The sequence below is a fragment of the Xiphophorus hellerii genome, chromosome 6 (genome assembly GCF_003331165.1).
Source record: "Xiphophorus hellerii strain 12219 chromosome 6, Xiphophorus_hellerii-4.1, whole genome shotgun sequence".
In the NCBI taxonomy this organism is placed as follows: Eukaryota; Metazoa; Chordata; class Actinopteri; order Cyprinodontiformes; family Poeciliidae; genus Xiphophorus; species Xiphophorus hellerii.
The window spans coordinates 3,146,297-3,169,485 of NC_045677.1; the positions used below are offsets into that span (position 1 = coordinate 3,146,297).

The 23,189-nt window shown below is 40.0% G+C and overlaps 2 protein-coding genes across 5 annotated transcripts in view; both read right to left on the reverse strand.

Annotated features, from left to right (window-relative positions):
• The window catches only part of wls (Wnt ligand secretion mediator), a 79,753-nt gene extending 77,868 nt beyond the window's left edge, over positions 1 to 1,885 (reverse strand). For 2 of the 4 annotated variants that reach the window (XM_032566505.1, XM_032566501.1), the window contains exon 1: positions 1,592 to 1,885. In XM_032566505.1, coding sequence (XP_032422396.1) covers positions 1,592 to 1,697 — 106 coding nt within the window. In that variant the 5' untranslated portion in view covers positions 1,698 to 1,885. The remainder of the gene's footprint in view (positions 1 to 1,591) is intronic. The other 2 variants (XM_032566499.1, XM_032566498.1) reach the window with 1 other exon arrangement.
• A 1,102-nt stretch (positions 1,886 to 2,987) lies between these two features.
• Positions 2,988 to 22,955, reverse strand: scinlb (scinderin like b). The gene is made up of 17 exons (XM_032566506.1): positions 22,824 to 22,955; positions 18,951 to 19,138; positions 17,551 to 17,705; positions 13,772 to 13,933; positions 11,745 to 11,894; positions 11,281 to 11,370; positions 11,001 to 11,133; positions 9,986 to 10,074; positions 9,686 to 9,901; positions 8,409 to 8,542; positions 8,236 to 8,326; positions 6,709 to 6,879; positions 6,461 to 6,635; positions 4,630 to 4,745; positions 4,412 to 4,489; positions 4,199 to 4,259; positions 2,988 to 3,623 (listed from the first exon to the last, which is right to left on the reverse strand). The coding sequence occupies exons 2-17, from the start codon at positions 19,129 to 19,131 to the stop codon at positions 3,463 to 3,465; spliced, it is 2,163 nt and encodes a 720-aa protein (XP_032422397.1). The 5' UTR covers positions 19,132 to 19,138; positions 22,824 to 22,955; the 3' UTR covers positions 2,988 to 3,462.
• Positions 22,956 to 23,189: the final 234 nt, after the last annotated feature.

Sequence of the window (23,189 nt, forward strand, 5' to 3'; positions counted from 1 at the left end):
AAGATTGACAGCTGGGTTTTGGGGGGTTTATGTGCATCGCTGTCATGAGGCGGAAAAAGAAAGAAAAATGTCGGCTCCATTTTCTAATAGGAAGGAATTTGGGGAAAAAGGAAGACAGACACTCATGGGAGAGTAAAAGGAAGGTAGAGATTCTGCCTGAGGGTCCCACCCACAGCAGAGGATGCATACAGGAGGAGGAGGTGAGACTGAATAAATTAACTGGAGGAAAGAACTTTTGAGTTTGTTTCAAAGTAGTGCAAACACACTATATAAATTTAAAGGAGACAGCCGTGCTTAATTTGGAAGAACGAGGCCCTGAGCAGAATGACATTTTGGGGCCAAATTGCTGTTAAGCTCAGCACCTAACAGCACCACCTCTTTCCCTTTTATATTGTCCATGGTTCACACTTTTTACCATTTTGCATTTAACAAATTGTTTATTTTTTCCCCAGTATTTGTTTTCTGTAGTAATTCTAAAAAGCTTGAATATTGGTTTAAAAATATAATCAAAATATACGTTTCATATAAGTCGATACATAATTATCGATTAGTTTTTGTTTTAAATATCTGGCGTGACCTTTCCTGTTTTAGCCAGTTTTCACTCCCAGCCACCGAGTCACATTTTTTACAAAGGCTTACATGGCCCAGATGTTTTGGGGACCCCAAAAACATGCAAATATGTACACATTTTTGTTTTGCTTGCAAACGCAGTATTTTATTAAAGTTTCTATAGGAAAGTACTACACCCAGGGATTGGCGGGGTTTGCATGTTTCCAGCAGCATGCCTGGGATACCCTGCTCAGAGTACGTCACTTCAACCATGTGACTGACATTAACATAACACACTTGTTTCAATCTCGGGATAAAATGATATCTGAAATAATCAGCAGTCAATGAATCAACAGATATGGCTAACTTTAGAGAGTGTGATTAGTTATATTTATTGTGGCCTCAGCAAGCACAAACATAAAATCTGATCTCTTTAACAAGTCGTGTCTGATATACACCTGAGAAAAACTTTTCCCATTGCTCCTTATCGTGATTTATTCTTGGATGTTATAAACCTGGCATTGTGACTTTAAGATTTTTTTATTTATAGAAAAGGTGTCAGGTTTATGTGGACATTTTAAGACTAAACTATTCCCATGTAAACTAAATATATTGACTATCAAGCCATTTTATTTCGAAAAAGATAAATAAAAAAAAGAGAGAAAAACTTACGTGGGTAAGGCACCAAGCGTGGCCTTAGCCCAGGGGCCCACATCTTGCTAAATCCGGCCCTGCCGCCAGTGCCGTTCAAAGAAAGGAAGGCAGCAGTCGTAGCATGCAGCAAACACTTTGATAGGCAGCAGTGATTTTAGCTTAAGGTTCTCTCCGCCAGCGCTGTTAGCTACAAGTTAGAGCAGGTCGGCTATTATTTCTGTGAAAAGCTTTTTTTAGACCGATAAAAGTTAAGTGCAACGTCAACAAACTATTTTAAACTCCGCGTTTTTTCCCCCGTTTCTGCCGTATGCTTTTAAACAGTCGCGCGGACATATAGGCGAGCATTAGCTAAGCAGCAGATAAAGTGGGATAAAGGAGGAAAACTTACCAATTAACCCGCCGACCATGAAGGCGAGCGCCTGAAATAAAAGCAGAGTAACTCCCAGTATCACCAACTTTTTGGTGCTCATGTTCTCGATGATAGCTCCCGCCATTGTGAAAGAAATGTTTCGTTGAATTAAAAAAAAAAAAAAAACGAGCGAAAAGCAAATATTACTGTGGTGGAAGAAGGAGGAGAAAAGGCTGCATCCACGACAAGCAGGAAAGACGAGCTGAGCTGAGCTGAGCTGGGCCCCCTCCTCTGCTCTGCTCCTGCCTTTCAACTTCGAAGGAGGGGAAAAAAAGGCAGGAATCACATGACCGAATAGCGCCGTGCTTTATCCCCAAACAGCCAACACACACTAGACCGGGGAAGATCTGCGGAGCGCCACCGCATTGCAATAGAGGCTGGTAATGCAGGTTACGGTGCTGCCAGATGCCTGGAATTGCGCCCCCGCCTGCGGGCTATTTAAAGGAAGCTTTCAGGGGTCCCATCCCACCTAGTGTTCAATAGTCGGCAATAGACTTTTTCCACTGACATCTATCTTAACATAATTTAACAATAAGAATGGAATTTTAACACATTTGCTTTCAATATTATGAGTTCATTGATAGTAGTTTGCTAAAACCCCCAGCTTTCGTATTTATGTATATACATCAAAATTAGCATGTTTTATAATTTCATGTTCTTCTCTGTTCTAAGGCTAAAATGTGGACTCTTGAAGCACTGACTCCAGTCCATGCCTTGTGAATCTGCACCAAATGCCTGAATTGTCTTTACTGCACAGTCAAATCAACACTGGTTAGTTCTGCTTTGTGTACACCTTTGTCTGCCACACTTTTACCTTCCACTCAGTTTTCTACTCATTTATACACTTGGATTCAGCCCACTGTGAACTGCCAGTTTTTTTTAGGATAAACATTTTTTTTCTGTAGATTATACGCGTTGAGATGCTGTAAGTGAGGTATAAGTATCAAGGCGAGGCAAATTGTTTGTATAATACATTTCTACATTTCAGCAACTAGACTATTCAAATTGCTTTACATGATGAAAATATGAAACAAACAAAGAAACATTGCATTGGAGTGGGGCAATAAAGACGCTGTAAAGATGGAACATAAGATTGAAATTCATGTTTCAATTAATATTAATTGAGTGCAAGTGTAAACAAATAGCTTTTTCCCGTGGTTTAAAGAAACTCAGGGTTTCAGCATCTTTAAAGGTTTCTGGAAGTTTGTTCCAGATTACAGGAGGAGTCTGGTTGCCTTCAAAAGGACAGTGCGGATATAGATTAAGGTGTTGTCTTCCTTTTTTATTTATTTTCTTATTTGGCAGATGTTGCAGGATCTGAGTTTTTGGTGACATTTGAATTTCCCGTCTTTTAAAATGTTCACATACCCAAAGGTTTCAACGACAAAGTTTTATTTAAAAGCCATTCGCAAGAACATTTCAGGATCGTTTAAAATGGGATCGAACACACTTTGCGTTTACAAATGTCACACAGTGGGTCCTAAAATTCACAAGCAGGAAATTCAACAAAGAAATGCAGGATGTAACTGGAGTGTGTTCATACTAAACAAGACACAAACAGATGTGGCGGGTTTGTCGACTGACGCCGGCAGGACACAGAAACAGAGGGGATGTGCTATTTTTGGGTTTTTTTCATTTTGTTTTACGTTTTACCTGAGGTTCTTGGTAGGTATTATAATCCCTTGTTATACAAAGGCAACAAACTCTGACTGTAAGCTGAGCGAACCTGATAAATGTGGTCACATTATTATTGGCACTTAGGTATTTGAATAAAGCAGGACTTAATCTGCAACATGGAGAGCTGAAAGATAAGGAGCCGGAGTGCAAAGGACAAGGCTGGAGTTCTGTGTTCAGAAATGGGCCCGGATGCTCTCCAGTGGATCCTTGTCCCACATCTTGGGATCCCAAGCCTGGAACCAGCCAGTGAACGTGGGAGGCTCCACCCCCTGCTTGATGGTGGTGATGGGCAGTCCTTTTCGACCAGATGGATCCGAGTCCACGTAATCCTTGGCTGCGATACGAGAGGTGAAAAGAGAAAAGAAACAGAATTTTATAGCTTCTACTCTGCAGACAGTAGACGTTTAAAATTAAGTTTTAACATCTAGTTAATTCAGTCTTAATCAAGTCAATTCAGTTTATTTACACAGCACGCATGTCATCTCAAGGCTCAGCTCTGAACTTCGACTTCCAAGACAAATCAAACCCAGCATGAATATCTATTCTGTCCACGAAGTTAGGAGCTACAATGTGACGCTAGGGAGAATCTGGGTTTCCCTCCTGGATCTGGATCTAACATAAGACGGATGTAAAATAAGTGGAATCAGCACATCTTACAGCAACCTTTTGTCAAACAAAAACCTGAAAACCACACTACTTACGTTTCCAGCAATTTTAAAAGAATCGTCTATTTTTGTCACACATCTTACACGTGAAATTTAGCTTTGTGATAATTCTTTAGGGAGCCTGAATGACCAAAACATGATACATTTATCATCTTTCATTTAAGAGCCACCCCAGCTGTTCATTCAGAGTACCTAACAGAAGAGAATCCCCTCTGTGTTTGTTTACAGCTCTAATGTAACCAACCTATTTTGGGAGCCCCGCTTCTTTCCTCTGCATTCGCCTCGTTGCCAACCCAAAGGAAGAGCTGCAGGGAGCAAAGAGACACAATAAGTAAAAAGTTCAATCAGGCAGCCTACGGCCAACTGCGATGCTCAAATCAAAACCATGACTCTGCACAGTCTGTGAAGCTTTACGTGCTAAAATTACATTTCAGGAGTGAAAAAACTCTGATCTTACCTGATCCCAGGCATCCAGGATCATGACATCATCAGTGGCCAGGTCTGACTGTGTGAAGTCTCCTGGCACTTCTTCCACCTGAGCACCAGTGCAAATGGAAACTCAGATTGACAGCATGCAGATTTTACTAATGCATTACAGCTCAATAATAAAATGTCTTTAACTAATATATATTTAGCATCTCCGGATAAAAATGAAGGAAGTTGTTTCCCACTTACAATAAGTCTTCCGGTCTTGTTGGAGCAGCCGAACAGACGAGGAGGTCTGTCTGTGCTCTGCAGGCTCTTTGACGTCTGGTACTCCTTTTTGCCACCCAGAGTAGACCAAAAATCAGCTGGAAAGGAAGAGAAAACAACAGCTGTCAACTGAAAGTAGGTTGCTCCGTCTGGGCAGCCGACTATCTGCTTGCTTGAAGGTATGTAATTTTTCTTTATGCTAGTCCAATGAGTTCAAGTCCTCAGGTAGTGAGACGCTTAAAAAAGGACTGGATTGACCAGAGCTTTCTCATATGGAGCATTGACTAACACACCACTGCCCCACCCTCACCTGTTGCTGCACTGCTGGTCAGATGTCTAGCACAAGACAAATGGGACTGCACTTGCCAAATGCAAAGATAGTCATGTCAGCATATTTGTTAAAGGGGCAGTAATGTGTTTTCCAGGTATATGGTGCTATTTTAAAGCACAATTAAATAACTATGTTACCTTTTACTGCTGTAAAAATGTCATATATATAATTATGACTTAAAAGAAATTTTACTTCCTAATTACCACTTTGAAATTGGGTCTCTTTAAAAACTCCTACTCTTTCTGAAACTCCACCTTCAGGAAGTCATCAAAACGTCGCTCCTCTATTAACCCTTTAGCAAGTTACTTACTGAGAAGTAGATCATATAATGAGCTCAGCAGATGTGGAGTTCCACCAGGTGTTTGCTAATTGCTACTTGCTAGTCTAAAGGAGCTGAGCTGGAGAAGGCTGCTCTGAGGCGGAAGCTTGGAAACTGCACCTCTGAGGAGGAGCTGCGCCTCAAACGCGGGGCTAGGTCCAACCAAGTGTTTTGTACAGCTGAATGGCTGCCATGGAGATTAAGGGATTTCTCAAACATGCATGACAGAATCAAAGCCACACTCCAGGTATGTCTGTGATTGGGGAATAACATTATAACATGACGTAAAGCTCAAAAAAGTTGATTTTACATGATACTGCCCCTTTTAAGTCCTTCTTTCACTCCTGGCCCCATGCCTCAATTCCCAACATAATAAAACTCAAAATAAAATCATGTTGTCTTTTGGTTTTGTTGTTCCACACCAAGACTGTCCCTGGCTCCCATCTCGGTACCCATTAAAAAACAGGTTAGGTTTAGGAGTTCATGACCTGGTGGTATTCATGACAGGAAATGAATCACAGCCTTCTTGCTCTGGAGACTAGATGAATCATCTGCATCTAGTCAAATTAAAACCAGACCTGAAGCATATGTGTAATAAAATTATTCTTGTTATTTCTTTGTTTTTCTGTCTTTTATTATTTTATACAATGTATTGTATTGTGTATTGTGATTATGTTTACATCGATTGGGTAGTAAATACTGAACAGAAGACTCTATTTTCAAAAAATGTATTAAATTATTGTTGAACAACCAACTGACTAGTGTTTTCTCCCAAATTTTGCTGTCAAAATTTTGTGTGTAGCATGGCCACCAGGAGGAGTATGGAGTAAAGTAATTAGCCAAGTCAGTTGAGGTAAACTGCTTGTGTGAGCAAAAAAAATATCAGTCATTTCAGTTCGAAAGACTGGTAAAAAATATATATATATTTAGTTTTATAAACGCATAATATAATTCCACTTAGTTATTTTTCCCCAGTAATCGCCATGTTTTTTTTTTCAGTTAATGAAAATATTCTCTCAATTTCAGTTTTTTGTTATTTCATTAGTTTTAGTTAACTATAATAACTTTGATAGCCAGTTGTCCATCGAAGGAACCAGAGCTGGTCGGCTGGTAAGAATCTCATTAAATCGTCTTTATCTGCCTACATTGACTTTGATACCCACCTGGCTCCTTGCCCTCTGACACATTGCTGGGACTGCCACCCAAAAAGCCCACAACATGCTTGGCTGCGTTCATCTCCTCCTCACTGGCTCCTAAGCCTCGCCACACAAACAGGCCTTTCGGGGATTTCAGCACAAACACGTCATTGGTGTTCAGGTTGGAAGCAGAGGCCTTGACCTGAAGCGGAGGTAAAGAAAACTTAGAACCTGTGCTACACCCCATAAATCATCATCCCTGCACACCAACTCACCTCCACGGCCCGTGTGGCACCGGATGAGCTCTGGCGGATGTGAAAGAGACGAGTGGCGGCGGCCTGTGACTGCCCGTCTTTACGAGAAGTTCCGCCACTGTGGATGATCATGGGTTTGCCCTGGAAGATGCTCATCAGGTGGGGAGGCTCTTGACCCTGAGTCACTCTCACCTGTGGATAAGTGGAACTAAGTTATTTATTTAATCCAAAGGAGAGGGCAGCAGCTTCTCCAGTTACTGCAACTGGGTCACAGTTGCAGTAATTGCAGTTCCACATATTGGAAATGTTCTTCAGGTTATAGAAGGCTGACTTTATAACTGTCTTTATGTGACTTTGAAGGTTCAAGCCTGAGTCCATCACTACTCCCACTACATACACTGGTAACTAATTGCATTATTTCTTATAATCCGAGCGGAGAAATAAGAGGGGCACTAAGATGGAACCTTGGGGTACCCCTCATATGATTTCTGTCTGATGAAAAATCACATACTGGCACAAAGAAGTCTGTTCTTTAGGTAAAACTCAAACCAGTCATGTACTGGATCAGAGGGTCGTTTCAGTAGTATATCATGGTACCAACAGAACCATGATATACTGTGATAGGTTTCCCCACAGTTCATATTTGCATGCATGCAGATGTCATTGAACACTTTGACAAAGGCAGTCAACTCAATATTCTGTTTATTTGAAATTTTTCTTCTTATGCCTGTAATTCACTGTTCATTCACTTGTTGCCATGGTTGTTAAATGATTATACATTACATGAAGCTAACAAGTCCTGCATCAAATGAGTCAAGACATAAAAACTCAGTAGAGTAGGTTTATTTTAGCATAACTTTAAAACTTGTTATCACTAAGGAATTAAATTCTTATACATTGGTGTTCTTTTAAAACGCTACTGTGAAATTATAGTTTGTTAAAAATTTAAGTCACACTGCCCTCTGGTGTGTATCTGCAGTAGTTATTTTTGTTCGTGTTATCAAATATTCCTTTATTTAATCAGGTAAACCCCGTTGAGATCTAGATCTCATTTTCAAGAGGGACCTGAGCAAAGAATTTGCAATACATAGCAACCTGGTTACATGATAAAAACAATTAATATTTGACTGGATTTTTAGATTAGTATGGCACTAGAGTTCTATTTTATGTGATCCTTATCAAGTTACAGCTATTTGTCAAGTTGTACCTAAAGTTGGGTGAATACATTAAAAATAAAGCAAATTTCATATTTTCAGTCCTCTAAAGGTTTTAATGTCTCATTAAATTTCAGTTTTCAAAATAATATTAATTTAATCACATTTTTCATTAGAAAAAAAGAAAATCTTCCCTTATCTTTTAAGGGACTTGCAGATGCAACTTAGCTTAATCTGGTAGAGTGCATCAAACTGTGACATTTTTGTTTGAGCTGTACACTGCCCCTTTTGTAAATGTAGTTTGTTATTATGATCTATGACTTTCAGAACTAGATACCAGTCTGCTCTGTTTGCCTGCATAGCCAAGAGGTGTCTGTGTGTGTCGTGTTCCAACCTGAACTGGGGATCCTCCCATTGAGTCATCCAGCTTCACTGTGAGGAAAGCTGAAGCCGCCAGTTCATCCTGTGTGCATTTCAGCCCCTGCCTGACAGAGGAACACACACACAGTCTGAGGAATTCTACGCATCGCCAGCATTTCTAACTTTGTCTGTGTTCCAGTTCCTCACCAGGTGTAGATTATGTGTTGCTCCCTGCTCCCCTGTCTGTAGCTGTAGAGGATGAGGTAACAGTCTCCGCCGTAGAAGTGGCCGTGAGTAGCAGGATCCACAAGGACCTTATCCCCGCCTTCCACTCGCCAGATCTGAACACCAGAGAATGTTTTTTTTTCCCACCAAGGTTATTATAGTTAACGAGAACGAACAGCATAACGAAAACTGAAATTGAGGAAACACTTTCGTTAACGGAAATAAATAAAAACAATGATCAATGGGGAAAAACTAACTGGAACTATGTTGGGCATTTATAAAACTAACTAAAACATACAGAAATGATTGAAATAATAGTCTTTGGTTTTGTATTTAATAATCTATCTCAAACTGAGGTGAAACTGATATATTTTCCCACACAGGCAGTTTATGTGAGCTGTCGGCAGAACAAAATGACGACAGCAAAAGCTGAGAGAAAACACAAGTCAACTGACTTGTGTTTAACAATGTCTTTAATGTCTTTAATTACAGTTATTCAACTGTAATTAAAGACATTTTGTGAAAATGAAATCTTCTGTTCAGTATTCATTACCTAATTGATGTATACATAATCATAATAAAAAGACATGTTGTTTGACCTTTTTGAATTCTGCACCTTATAATTAACCAAAATATGAAAAACTAAAACTACTACTACATTAAAAAACTAAGCTAAATCTAAATAATATTTACACTGCAAGAACACAAACTAACTTACAAGTAACTTTTTAACAAAGTTATTATAGTTAACTTTTAAGTATTTTTCTCTAGATTCTGGAATACTGTATATATTTTAGAACATTTGAAATAAGACAGAACTAACTTACAAGTAGCTAAAGGCAGATTATTTATAACAACACATTTTTCCCATGTCGTAAGTGAAATAATCTGCCTATAGAGCTAGTACGTTTTCATCAATATTAAGGAATTATTGACTTAAAACAAGCTGGGACATGTTAAAAAGTTACTTGTAAATTAGTTTTGTCTTATTCCACATGTAATAAGATATTTTCACCAGAAGCTTGACCAAAAATACTTGGTAAGATTTTGTGTTTTTGCAGTGTAACTAATAATAACTAATAAAAACAAGAAAACACACTCTTAAAACTAGTTAAACTAATGACATTAGACAAACAAAAAGTAACAGCAAAATTAAACTAAACTATCCTGAAAAACCAAAAACTATCATAACCCTGTTTTTCACACAGGCTGGCGACCCGACTCTCTGTGCCAGGTTGCTTTTAGAAACACACTCCTACCTGGATCTTGCCTTTGCCATCGTCCACCATGCCATGCTGGGCAGCCATGGTTGTGTTTGTGTGCAAGGTGGAGGCATCAAAAGGCACTTGTTCCACTTTGGCGATGCGACCGATAGCGTAGGCCTTACTGGGTCCTGTTGTCTCATCCTTGTCCCTCCAGTCGCTGAAGAACTGCTTGAACAAGGTCGTTTCTGCTCCGGCAGGAAGGACTTGAATCTGCAGGTGTAACTTGACTGTTAGCTTTAGCTTATCAACACTTTGTGGGATGTTTTTGACTGGTTAGGCATGCAGGGACCTTACCTGTGTTTTATTGCTGTAACCCTTGTCTTTGATGAACTGCTGTCCTGCAGACATGGCGGCTTTACGCTCAGAAGCATTGGCCTTTGGACCTGTTAAAGTTAAAAGGAGAAGGCCATTAGTTTATACTGTGGTGCAATTCTAATTTAATTAAATGATTCGTTAAAAAAAAAAAAGACAGCAAGAACTAAAATGTAGTTTTAGTTCATGTATGGCTTTCCACTCATCATTGTCATAATCATATTATTTTGGATTTTTACTATCACTTTAAGTTGTGCTCTAGAATTGTAGCAGCTCCGTTATGTTAGCTGTGATTTATTCTTTTCATAGACTTTTGTTCATATTTTTTTTTGGTTGAGGTGTTGCATGTTTGCACAACTGTCCCCTCTGGTTTTAGATACAGTGCAGCTGGCAGGACTTTTGTTCTTAATTATTACTTCTGGACAGTTGTTATGATGTACAACGGTGGCAGCAAGATTTTGCTTTTCACAACACGGCCAGCTGATTAGCATCTCAAACACTCAAATGTGTGAATTTTGACCCCGAATCCCGAAAGAGTTCTAAAGGGGTCTTCTTGGAGGCAGAGCTTTACCAAAAAAAAAAGTGAGAAGGAAGAAGTTCACACCATCTCTTTCATCGATCATAACAGACAAGGATCATATCCGCGACTCCATCGTCAGACAGATGAGAGAGGAGCGGCAAAAGCAAATGAGGTGGATGAGCAATGCTTGCCTAATTTTGGAGCTTTTCCAGAAATGTCAATTAATGTGCATTGTCCCTACCAAGTAAATTCAATTCAAATTAAACTAAATTTGCTATGTTCATCTTTCTGATTGACTGTCAGTCAAACTTATCAAGCAGCTTTGCTCCTCAAGCTAATGTGGCGAGCTTGAAGATCAAAGATACAATAGTCCAACATTAATGAGGTGTTTTGGCCAATGATGGGTGGATTTAAACCCAGGAGTGTCGCTTTAATAATTGTTCTGCTACATCATCAAGATATGAACACTTTTGGTACCCTTCCAAACAAAGATGTTCCTGTCCACCCCATTGTCCAGGATGTAGCACTCCTCAGGGGACAACATGGCCTGTTTGAAGGGACTGGACGGAGCCACAGCCGTCACCTTCATGGAGCCAGAGGCATCTGAGATCTGAAGAGCAACAACACACAGTGACATTAAAATTCATTGAACATGCAAACAGAAAATCTGTGATTTGTAGACTGTAGTAGAGTAAAACAGCTTTGTTTTAGGAGGTTCCATGCAGTTATTAGACTTTACAGTCAGTTTAATATTTACCATGTAGAGGGCGCCCTTCTTCCTGTTGGAGGTGTCCACCTGGTCATCATCAGGAGTGCTGGGAGCGATGGTGGGTTTGGATCCTAGAGCCTGAACAAACAAGCTGAAAAGTCAGTCACTGTGATTTTGTCTCCATCAGGAAATCAGCAGAATGGCAGCAGTTTGACTGGTTGATGTGAGGTCCCTCTAACTTCAGCCAGATCAAAACTAAACTTAAAAAAAAGATCAATCTCAAACTTCCCTCCTGTCCTCGGGTTCATTATTCCTCTGCGATGTAAAGGAATTGTTTACGATGTAACCGTGGCTCAGAACTGGCACAGAGACAAAGAGCATCTTTGTGTCCGCCCGTTCCCACGCCAACCAACATTAATTCCACAGAACGAACCTCTTTGAGGCTCACACTCGATGTGGTTCATCAGGAAAAATGGGGTAAAAAAAAAAAGAGGAATGTGAGAATGTTTCACCTCTATGATGTCAGAGGGCTCGCCTCCCTCCTCCACCATGTGCACCTTGGCTCGGCCGTTTCTCTCATTGTCTCTGATGTCGATGGCCACCTGGGAGGCCTTGAGCCGCTCGAAACGGTTACACTCACTGCCGCACCACTGATACACATCCTGCAGGACGGGGAGAAAAAGAGAGGAAAGGATGTTTGAACCCTCAACTGTCTGGAAAGACAAGAAGACAGGAGCATCACCTGCAGCATCATTTATGACTTTAGGAGTCAAAAGACCTTCTGGGTGTAGAGTAACAGGCCGTCACCCTCTGTCCAATTTTTCCCTAATTCAAAATTATATAATCCAATCAAATTTTATTTGTATAGCACATTTCAGCAACGAAGCAGTTCGAAGTGCATCATAAAAACACAAAAATCAACAATTGAAACATTACATTACATTTATTCAACACCAGATACAGTGTGTTGCAAGACTATTTATCCCCTGTAGTGGAACATTTTAAGATTACCACATGATTATAAGTAAAACAATGCCTAACAGTATAATGATTCTTGTGTAATGCACATGCCCATGAAACAGTCTTCTGACGCCATTTCTCTCACCTTGGTGTCACACCAAGATGAGAGAAATGGCGTCAGAAGACTTTCTCTATTAAATTGTTTCTATATTGCACCCTCATGATGTGCTTGACTCCTCTAGTGAAAGAAGATACATGTGCTTCAAATCTGTTCTGTAACCAAGTAGATTGTCAAGCTATGTGAATGGAGTGAAACCCTCCCTATAAAACTGTATGCTGTGTTCTGATCCAGGTTCTTTCTCCTGACTGTGTTCAGTGAGCAGAGACTTCAAATGCTATAAAGCCTTTGAATAAATACTGATTAAGAATGTATTCTTTCTCTGGTTCTTTGGGTTTTGAAACAGTTTTTCCTCACTCTTTGTTAAAGAAAACTTTCCACAACAGTTTGACGTCACAAACGGGATCCAGTGAGTTGGAGAGATCGAGGGCGACGGGAGATCAGATGCATTAGGAGTTTGACTTCAGTTCACCTCCACATCAAACGAAGGGAGTCTGAGGTCTCGTCCCCATGACTGGCTACTGACCGGATCCATAAGAACCTTAACAGTGAGGACTGTTTCAATTGGGTTCAGTTGTTGTTTGTTTGTTTGCTTTTTATTTATTTCTGCTGGGACAGGCTCAGACTGCTGGTGAACAAAGGTTAATACTAAGTAGGGAGTAAGGATAATAATCTAAAGAGTAGATAGTGGGTATTTTTATTCTTTTTCCACCTTTAAGGGAAGAAAGTAATTATCTAAAAGTTGGATACTGGCTACTTTAAATCTTTTTTCACCTTTAAGTAAAGAAAGTAGCTATCTAGAAGGCAGATAGTGGGTGTTTTTAGTCTTTTTCACCTCAAAGAGAGAAAGTAAAGAAAGTAACTATTTAAGGGAAGATAGTGGGTGGTTTTTAGCATTTCTTTAAAGAAAGAAAGCCAGTGGAGAGACGTATCACTGAAAAAATGTGTTCTGGATCCTCAAAGAATCCGGAACACATTTTTCCGGAGTGGCCTGATCATACATGACCTAAATATGACATTATTTCAGACTATACATATATATATATATATACATATGTATATATATATATATATATATACATTCACATTTACAGTGATTGACCTCATTCAACAGAGGTCCAGCAAACTAGTGCTAGTCGTCTCATAATAAGTGAATGGAGATCACCTGAGTGCATTGTGTGTCTCAAAGACACTTGAGTATGGAAGGTCCATTCACTGATTCCTCTGTATCCCTGGTTACCACTACAGTATGAAGACTAAGCAACCCTCCAACTAATCACAGAAAAGATCTAAGTCAGGGGATGGATATAAAAAATCTCAAAGACCCTACACTTTCACTTTAAAATTATAAAAAACCACCAGTAGAATCAAAATGATAGTCATAAAACCTTATACTCTGAACAAATTATGAAGTTATCATTTATCCGGCTGGACATTCAGAAGCATCATACGGACTCTCACCTTTCCCAGGTCGATGATGAAGCAGTCTCCCTTGTTGAAGCTGGACCAGGACATTTCCACCTCTGTTGCTCTGATGGCTCTGCGGCCCTTTACGTGCAGCAGGCGCTTCACGTTCATGTCATTGGTCACCACGTGCTTGAAGCCTGAAGCCACGCCCCCTTTCTGCAGAAGAAAGTCACAGCTGAATGTTGGAGAGCATTCCAAACTCATCACACGGTCCAAACACGTACTTTGTGGTGGGAGGAGAATTCTTTCAAATTAAATAAAGTTTGTTTGTAGAGCAAATTTCAGCAACGAGGCAGTTCAAAGAGCTTTATGCCATAAAGTAACTGTTTTGTCAAATGTTATCATCAAAATCATCAAGCAAATATCATGCATTGTATCAGTTTCAACCACAGAACATAAAATTTCAACTTTTAAGCACACTTCATTAAAAATGATCGAATAAATAAAAGATTTATTAGAACAGGAGCCACATCAACCATTCAGAGCACTTTACACTCAGTCACACCGTTCTGATCTGTAGATGTTTGGACTTTTAGATTCAGGTATTTTCTGTTTTGATCATTTCTCTCTCATTTGCTTTCTTATATCTGGTCATTTTAGTTTATTCCTTGTGTTAGTTCAGTTTGTGTTTTGTCCCTGTTTTTCTTCTTTACCTCACTCTCAGCTGACCATCCTGCTCCCTGTCCCAGCTGTTCATCATTCCTTCACTTTCCCACACCTGTTTCACTCCTCTGTTATACCCACTCTCTCCTCAGTATATTTTAGCTCCCCGGTCACATTGTTTTGTCTGCTGGCTCCTTCTGCTGCTTTTCATTAACACAGGACCTTTTTAACCCTACAGAATAAATATAACCAAATTAGGCAGATAAATTAACTTATAACATGGGGGAAATTTCTTCTTATAAGTGAAATAGTCTGGAATTAGTACTCTTTTAAAATCAATGTTAAGCAATGGTTGAGCTCCTAGCTGTAGCTCAACAGTTACTTGTTAGTTACTTTTGTAGCATAGCAAAACCAGGTTTTAGAAAACATGCAGATTAGCTCCTGATGGGACGTGTTGGAGAGGAGCAGTGTGACTTCTTTGGCAGCGGAGGTTGATGGAAACTAAAGCTGTCATTTCATGAAAACAACAATAAAGGGAGGCATGCAGTTCAGTGGCTGGTTCAGTGGAGCTTTCTGTGGCATGAGTCAGACCTTCAACCAGAGACGGATCACTAAATTCAGAGGCATTCGCTGTTCGGACCTCCAAATGAACACCAGATTTATGCTGTTCTTCCCGCTGTGTGGTTGTTAAAAGTTTCCACGGTAACAATCCAGCCCCTGTTGTTTCCCAACAATGGAGTTGCCAGCCCTGGAAAAGCTGATGAAGTTTGGTTCTGTTGCTGACTGTGAAAGGGCGTCTGGACCAACATGTGCAGCTCAGTTTCCAAACTCCAACTGAAGTAGTAAACAAGAATTTGAACTAATTGCATTCAGCTAAAGCTTAGCTTGTAGGTGTGGTTTGTTGGTGTGTGTGTGTGTGGGGGTGTGTGTGTGGGGGTGGGTGGGTGTGTGGGTGTGTGTGTGGGTGTGTGTGGGTGTGTGTTTGTGTGTGTGTGTGTGCAGGCGTGGGCGTGTGCATGTGTGTGTGTGGTTACGTGCACTAGTGGGGGGGTGTGCGTGGGTGTGTGTGTGTGAACTAGATTTTTATATCCTTATGGGAACCTATTTCTGTGTACAATGTGAGGTTGTGGGGACCACTGCTCCTTGTGGGGACATTTTTCTTGATCCCCCTGAGGGGAAATGCAGTTTTTGGGTTAGGAGTAAGGTACGTGATGGATGGGGTTTGGGTTAGGGTTAAGCTGTAGAAAATTAATGCAGGTCAATGTAAAGTCCCCACAAGACATGAAAACATGACTGTGTGTGCATGTGTGTCTAAATGAGAAACACATGGCTGGTAAAAGTGGTTTGGCTTTGTGCTTCAGATGTCCCCCTTTGAACTAGCTGGTTGGGTGAGTTAAAGCCAATCAAAATCAGACACACCCCGAAGCTGAAGTGGCTCTCAGCGGAACGTGTTGCGTGTTCTCTGAACTTCTAATCATAACTTCCTCTGTGCCAAAGTTCAGAAGACATAGCAATCATTAAACAGGGTAATTATGTGTAGGTCATCTGATCATAGCTTCTTCTTCTTCTTTTTCATTCCATTGGTCATTCTGACTCTCACAGTGTATGTGAATTTTGTTCCCTTTTATTTAACCTGGTAAAACTTTAACTAGAAGCAGCAAAAAGGTCAAAACAAAAAGAGATTTACTTCGTCATTCAGTCGTCAACTCAGTGCTGAAGTTTTGTTTTATTTATAGAACATAAAGTTTTGGGACTGATGAGCTGCATGATGCCGGGATAATGGGACGTCCTTTTAGTAAATAATTGTTAATTTGCAATAAATCAGCATTGAAAACATGCTTTACATTGTGTGATAAAAATAAAAAATAACTGCCACTTGTCAGCTTCCTTGTAGACAAGTTTATTTACAACCTGCCCGTTTACACACATCATCACATTACATCCACGAACTTCATGGGGATTTTATGTGATCGACCAACACAAAGAAGAAGCACATGTTAAATAATTGGAAGAAAAATGATGCATAGTTTAAGAAATAAAAAGATGAAATGTACGGCATGCATTTGTATTTATCCCCCCATTCATGCTACAGCTTTCAGATTTCTAGTTTTCAAAACAAGGCATCCTTTTCCACCCACTTTACAGAAGTATTACTACTTCATAACGTGATACGTGACAGACTTAAGCGATAAAATACAGTGACGTTTGTGGCTGTGACATAAGAGAATCAGCACGAGTTCAAGAGGAAAGAACAGTCTCGCAAATGATACCAAAGAGTTATCAAATTTATCATTTAAATTCATTTATTTGAATTTATTTGTATGTTATTTTTATCTTTGTTCTAGAGTTTAAAATATATTTCTTTTTTTACATAAAGTGTAAAATATGAAAAACTTTTAATGTTTGTTTGAGTGTTATTAGCTTGTGTTCTAGTGAACGCCGGTTCTTCATGTTGTTTCCATGATGAGGGGGTATGAGTTCGAAAACAATCCTCACTCGTGCCAACTGATAGTGAAATACTTCTCTATAACTTGGTTCATGGTTGAAAACCACTGATTTATTCCCTCTATTTTCTGTAAGGTTGATGGTCCTTCTATTTATCTCTAAAATACTCAACTTCAAAGGGACTTCCATCATTTTTGGAACAGCTTCAGTAGTTATAAGATGAAAATGCAGTCTTAGATCTCCTAAGTTCTTTTCTTAACAAAAGGCGGCAGAGATTTTGCCTCTGCTGGACATTAGTGAGAAACAGGAATTGTAATGATTATGAGAGTGCAAATGAACCCTAAGTGAGGTTTTCAACATTATTTCCAAATGTGAAGACATGCATATATAGAAAAATAGTTAAAACGGCTATTTAAGGCAAATATACAGGATTACGAAATTATTTTAATGAAGGTCACGTCTCAACATATTTGATTTTCACTCAACTGTTTCAGGATTTTGTTTTATTCCACGCCAGGAAATGTTCCAATTTTTTGTTAAAGGATGTGTGTAAAAAGGTAAGCAATGAAGAAAGTTATTGATTGTATTTGATTAACAGCTGAAAGGATCAAAAACAAAGAAAAGGTGAAAACAATGTTGAAAAGAACACAAACATGTTTTATATTATCGGGTTAAAATACATATAAACCAGATAATATTGTGCCCAGTCAGAGAGCGAAGCTCACCTGGTACTTGATTCCTGACTTAAAGTATCCCAGGAAGGTGTTGGACTCATAGTTCTGCACCTCCCTGTACTGGACCGGCCCACCGCCCAGGAAGTCGTCCAGCTGCATGGCAAAGATGGCCGCCGCTCCACTCTCATCCTGCGAGCACTCGTCGCCTGCAGAGGACAGAGACAGCAGCTCTCTGTGTTTCAGAAGGACTGAGCTTCTTTCAGAGCAAACGGCTGCTCTCAGGTTGGTTTAGTCACATTAACCAAACACACATATCCTGAATGACACATTGCTTTATTCCACCTTACCAGACTTTATTTGTATTTCTGTGGTTTAAAGACATTTTCCTGCTGCATTACACACAGCGGTTTCTGTTTTTGGGTCCCTGTTCTTGTTTTGCAGCTGAAGCATTCAGGGAACAACTGACTCCAGGTTTAAGTTCAGAATGTTCAGAGTAGTTAAACCTGACTGGCTGCGCTGGGGGGGCGGAAAATGAAAACCACAGAGAAGAGAAAATCCTAATGGAATTTCACAAGCAGCTCTGACTTTCAGGGTAGAATTTTTCAGCTTGCCATACAAAAGAGGATGTTTTATATCCTCTTCTGGATACAAAAGAGAATACAATAGCAAGTCAAATAGCAAGTTCATCTTGCTATTTCAGGATGAAATAGCAAGATGAACTTGCTATTTCATCTTGTTTTGGTTGTTTTGTGTGTAAGCACTGTGTTGCATGCATGCACAATACTTGCATCAGCTTTGGAGGAAGTGAAATTTAGAATTATCATAGCAAGACATTAAAAAGCACTGTAATGCATAAACTGTGAAAGACCGATGCAAAGTTGTGCATTGGTCTAAAGTAAAAGTAAGAAAAAGAACCCATGGTGTTAAATTTCTTTTAAGTGTGGTGTGCATTTGTATTCAATCCCCCAGAGTCAGAACTGCAGAACTATATTTTGCTGCAGCTGCAAATATATATATTCTTCGGAAATTTCAGATATGGTCACCATCCCAAAATATTGGCCTATGTCATTTTTGGACAAAAAAAAAAACTTCTGGAAAAAGATGACTTGGGCCATTCATTTAAGAAGGTGATGTCATGCCACCAAATCCCAAATGGATTCAGGTCTGGACTTTGACTGGGCCACTCTGACACCTTTATGTAAGCCTTTCCATTGAAGCTCTGGCTGTATGTTTAGGATCATTGTCCTGTTTGTCTTTTCTTTGAAAATGTTCAAATGGCTATGAATAATTTCGTTAGTCAATGTCAAGAAATAAACATTGCATTAGAAAATGAATAGTGAAATCATTAAAATCTACAGTCAGGGCAGACTTAGAATACGTTTTGTCCTGCAGGAGCTCTCTCAGTCGTCTTGGGGTTTTATGTGTGTTTTATGTGTGTGTTGCAGTCTCACCCAGCCACATGTGTATGTTGTAGGACGGTGCTGCGGTGGTGAAGAGCAGCAGGTAGGCGTCCCCCGTGTAGAAGCTGCCATGCAGCCCTTTGGGGACGGGCTTGAGGTCCATGTCCTCAATGCGCCACACCTGCAGCCCAGGGCCCTTCCCCGCGTCTTGAAACTCCTTGTGGGAAACCATGATGGCTCTGAGGGGAGAGATGGGAAAACATGGAGATGCAGGAGAGACTAAAGTTTAAGCTGATTTAGCCTGGAAAGAATTTGCAGAACATAGATGTTTGTGAACCTAAAGGCAGGATAGATGGTAAAGAGTCAGAAAACACACAGCCAGCATAAGCACACAGTGACAAGTAGGTTCTATTTTAGCATCAGTGTCATGACGTGTTTCCTGAGCAGCGCTCATAAACAGGGGATGTAGTGAAGAACAGAGAGAGCGGAACCTGCTGTGGTTATCAGTTATTAACTTGTGATCTATTGTCTTATTTGAATATTTGGTGCTTTTATAAAACTAGATAAGTCAGTTCTGAAAAACCTCACTTCTCCCCACTGCTGGGGATAAGTGCATCCTCAGGTATTGTTATCTTAATCGAAAGTGAAAAAAGTGAATCAGTGCGTCCCTAATAATGAGCAAAAGCATCAGTCGGGTATTAAGGACAAATAAAAACAACGTTAGTGTGCATTAGAAGTGAGCTGCTAACGTTCTTTGGTCACAACCTGGAAGTGAAACTTGATTTATTGTATCTTGGCCACGGCGCCATTAGCCCAACACTTTGCTCACATTTGAGGATGTTGTGGCTTTTTGAAAAAAACACATGACAATGACATTTGTGTGAAAATGCTCTAGGTGTCCTATCTGGTCACTTACTGCTGAGGTGAACTAGCACTGGCCGCACCAACAGGGTATGAAAAATGATAAATGAATAATGATAAAAGATGTCCCACCCAAAAAAAAAGTTTTGGAACCCCATATTGGAACCAGTGGGTCTCTGAGGTACCGGTGAAAACCCAAAATGTGACCTTAATCAAAGTCCATCAAGTGCTGGTTAGTGCTGTCTGCTGACCGATAATACTGCTGTGACTGTCGGACGTTCCAGTTACTGCCTGTATCGCTACTCCACCTTTTAAAACCAACGTTTGTCATCCAGGAGCTCCAACAGGAGAATAATACCAAAAGCACACCAAACCGGCGTTGAAACACAGAAAGCCGGAAGTTTCAGAAACACTGAAGTTTTACAATGAGCCGACCTCATTTCTACTAAAATGAAGCGGCCATTTTTAAAAGCTGGATCAACGCAATCTGAATGAGCTAGATAGGAAGAGAGGTCGAGCTGACGGTCAGAATTATACCAAGTGCTATCAAAATAAAGGTGGGTGTGTTTGGATATAATTGAGCCTGTATGTATAATTCTGACCCTCCTTTGATTAGAGACGATGTGCTTTCATTTCAAACTGGTGCATCCAATTCTTACTGTTGCAGTTCATTAACCCATTAGCTGGCGGTATCCCATCCATGGGACAAATCTAGTTTGTTTGAATATTCTGCCTTTTTCGCCGCCAGTAAAGGGGTTAATGTAATTTGTTGGAAAATTATTCCACCCTGGGATCGATTGCATCACTAAAAGTTATGAATTTATTATGATATTCATACTGATGATGAGCATGGGCAGCCGACTGTAAAGTCACACTGTAAAAAATGAACTGCAATATTTGGTTGATTTAGCCTGTCACACAGAAAAAATGCTACCGGATTTTTTTTGGACTATCAGCCGCTACTTTTCTCCCACTCTTTGAACCATGTGGCTTTTAGCCAGCTGCCGCTTTTCTGTGGATTTTTCTTCAGCCGCCAGGGGGCTCTTTAGCAGGACGTGAATCAGTGGAAGTCAAAATTGGAAATCAAAAACTAAATACTTAATTTCGAGCTCAATATTAAACATTTAATATTTGCAAACTAAATATTTAGTTGTTTTTTTTAACTAAATCTTTAATTTACAAACTAAATATTTAACTTGTGAATTAAATATTTAGTTTGGTGAAAATGCTAAATAAATCAGAAATATTGCTTTTTTATTTATTTTTTTATCATAGATGAGTGCTCCATCTGTACTATTTTATTAAATAAACACCTGAAAGTGTAAAAAGTAACTCTTCCTGTTTTGATTCCGGGCCGTAAGCTATAACCCTATATAGCTTATAGTGGATAAGCTACAGTATATCCACATCTTTATGTGGACAGATCCACATCTATAAAGCTATCAACAGATATGTAATCAGCATCTGTGCTCAAACAAACAGGCTAATCACCTTGTAGCCATGGTGATGAGACTGGCCAACCTTTTAAAGTCACATCCGTTTTTTAAGCAGCTCTTAGGATTCCCATCAGACTGAATGGGGCCCGGTAGAATTTAATTTGTGGGGCCCACAGATTGATGAACATTTAAGACAACAATGAGTCAAGAATACATTTCTTGAGTTGACTAGTTCATCCTGTCAGATATTATTTATTATAAGTAGAGTGTTGCAGAATCTGAACGTGAAAATAGTCCATTACTCGTTGAGATTGCTTTGCAAACAAAGTGGGTATGAAACATAAACCTCAACTACAAATGAGAAAAGATTAATTCACAGAAGCAGAATTAGAATCAAATAAAGACTTATTTAAAAATAAACCATCAAATTATACTATTTTAAATCTTGCATTCGCATGTAGACCACGTCAGTTCTTAATTTCACATTTTAAATTTCAATGAATACATTTTTTAAAATTGTTTTACATCTCCATTTTGAAAAACATTACAGGAAAAAAACATGCTGAGATATTTCCTGTGTCATTCAGGAGCTCTCGGACGCCCCCCGGTGGCCTGGAGGCTTCCTGCAGCGGCTTAGTTGCGTATTCGTCTGGCCGGCTCTGTTAAGCATTACTAAGTCTGGGACTTTTAATAAATAAAAACTGAAAAGTGAGTGTCGGTACTCACTTTTCAGAGATTATACCGGCTGCCTTTTCCGTGATTACACAAGAGCCAGATTACACGTCTGCGGGATTACAGCTGCTGAGGGCCTGACTCCGTCTACTTCAGCAGACGGAGTCAGGCTGCATGATGTGCGCCAAGCTGATCAGAAAAACACACATGTCATCATAACGTTAAGGACTGTTATTACAGGGGAGTGTGCTCAGCTGAGTGTCAGCTCATCCAGCTCAGGTTTCAGAGAGGAAAGCGGACTTCCTGTAAGAGCTCCGCAGATCGATCAGCGCGGCCGTCCCGCTGTCTCCACTGCAGCGACTAATGCACTTTATCAACAGTCACTGCAGTTACACTGAGGGGGGCATGGAGCTAAGAGCATGCATGAAATTTACTCATTCATTCTTAATCTCAGACTTAATTTATTATTTTTATTATGAAATATGCATTAAAAATGAAAACAGACTCCAGTTTCCAGTGCATTTATTCTTTTCTTTCTTTTTTTTCCCCCGAGTAGTATATAAGATTCAAGAACTTTGCGCACTTTAACCGTATTTTGCACTCTATTTGATTTACTGCGGATATTATCAATCATAAAGACACCAAGATGTGCACCAATAACTGACCCCAACCTCTACAACCTCCTTCTGCTCTCACACTGCGATCGTCCCAGCAATCCCAGATCCCCCCCCCCCAAAAAAAACCACACACACACACACGCGCGCGCCCAACTACACACACACAGAGAGCCATCTGGAAAATCTCGCAGTAATCCTGCGAATCCCGCACAAGCAAAGAGCCCAAAGAAAGCAGCAGATGATCAGAAAAAGTCAGAACTCTGGAAGTAATCATCAGAATCATTCTGTAACAAAAACTGAACCGAATGTTCAGAACCCAAAGCAAACGGGTCACTCACAGTTTTATTTTAGGATGAATCACACAAGCAGAGGAGCAGAAGTGCCGCTGGAGGTTGGAGATGAAGGAGTGGGCCGTCTGAGGACGGTCTTTATGTTTTACTGTGAAGTTTAAAAAAAAGAGACGAGGAGGAGGAGGAAGAGGAAGGCTGGACCCGTGTCAGAGGAGGGAGGCGCACTGATTGGTCCGCAGCAGCAGGAGTAGATTTAGTCCTGTCACTCTGCGCCGTTTAGAAACCACTTCAGCTTTTAAATGTCAGTCAACATTATGGCCACCGAAAGGGGAGGAAGAAAACAAAAATCTTTCACCCCGAGTTAATCTCTCTGCGTGAAAAGTTTAAAATAGCAAATCATTATCATTTGGTCAG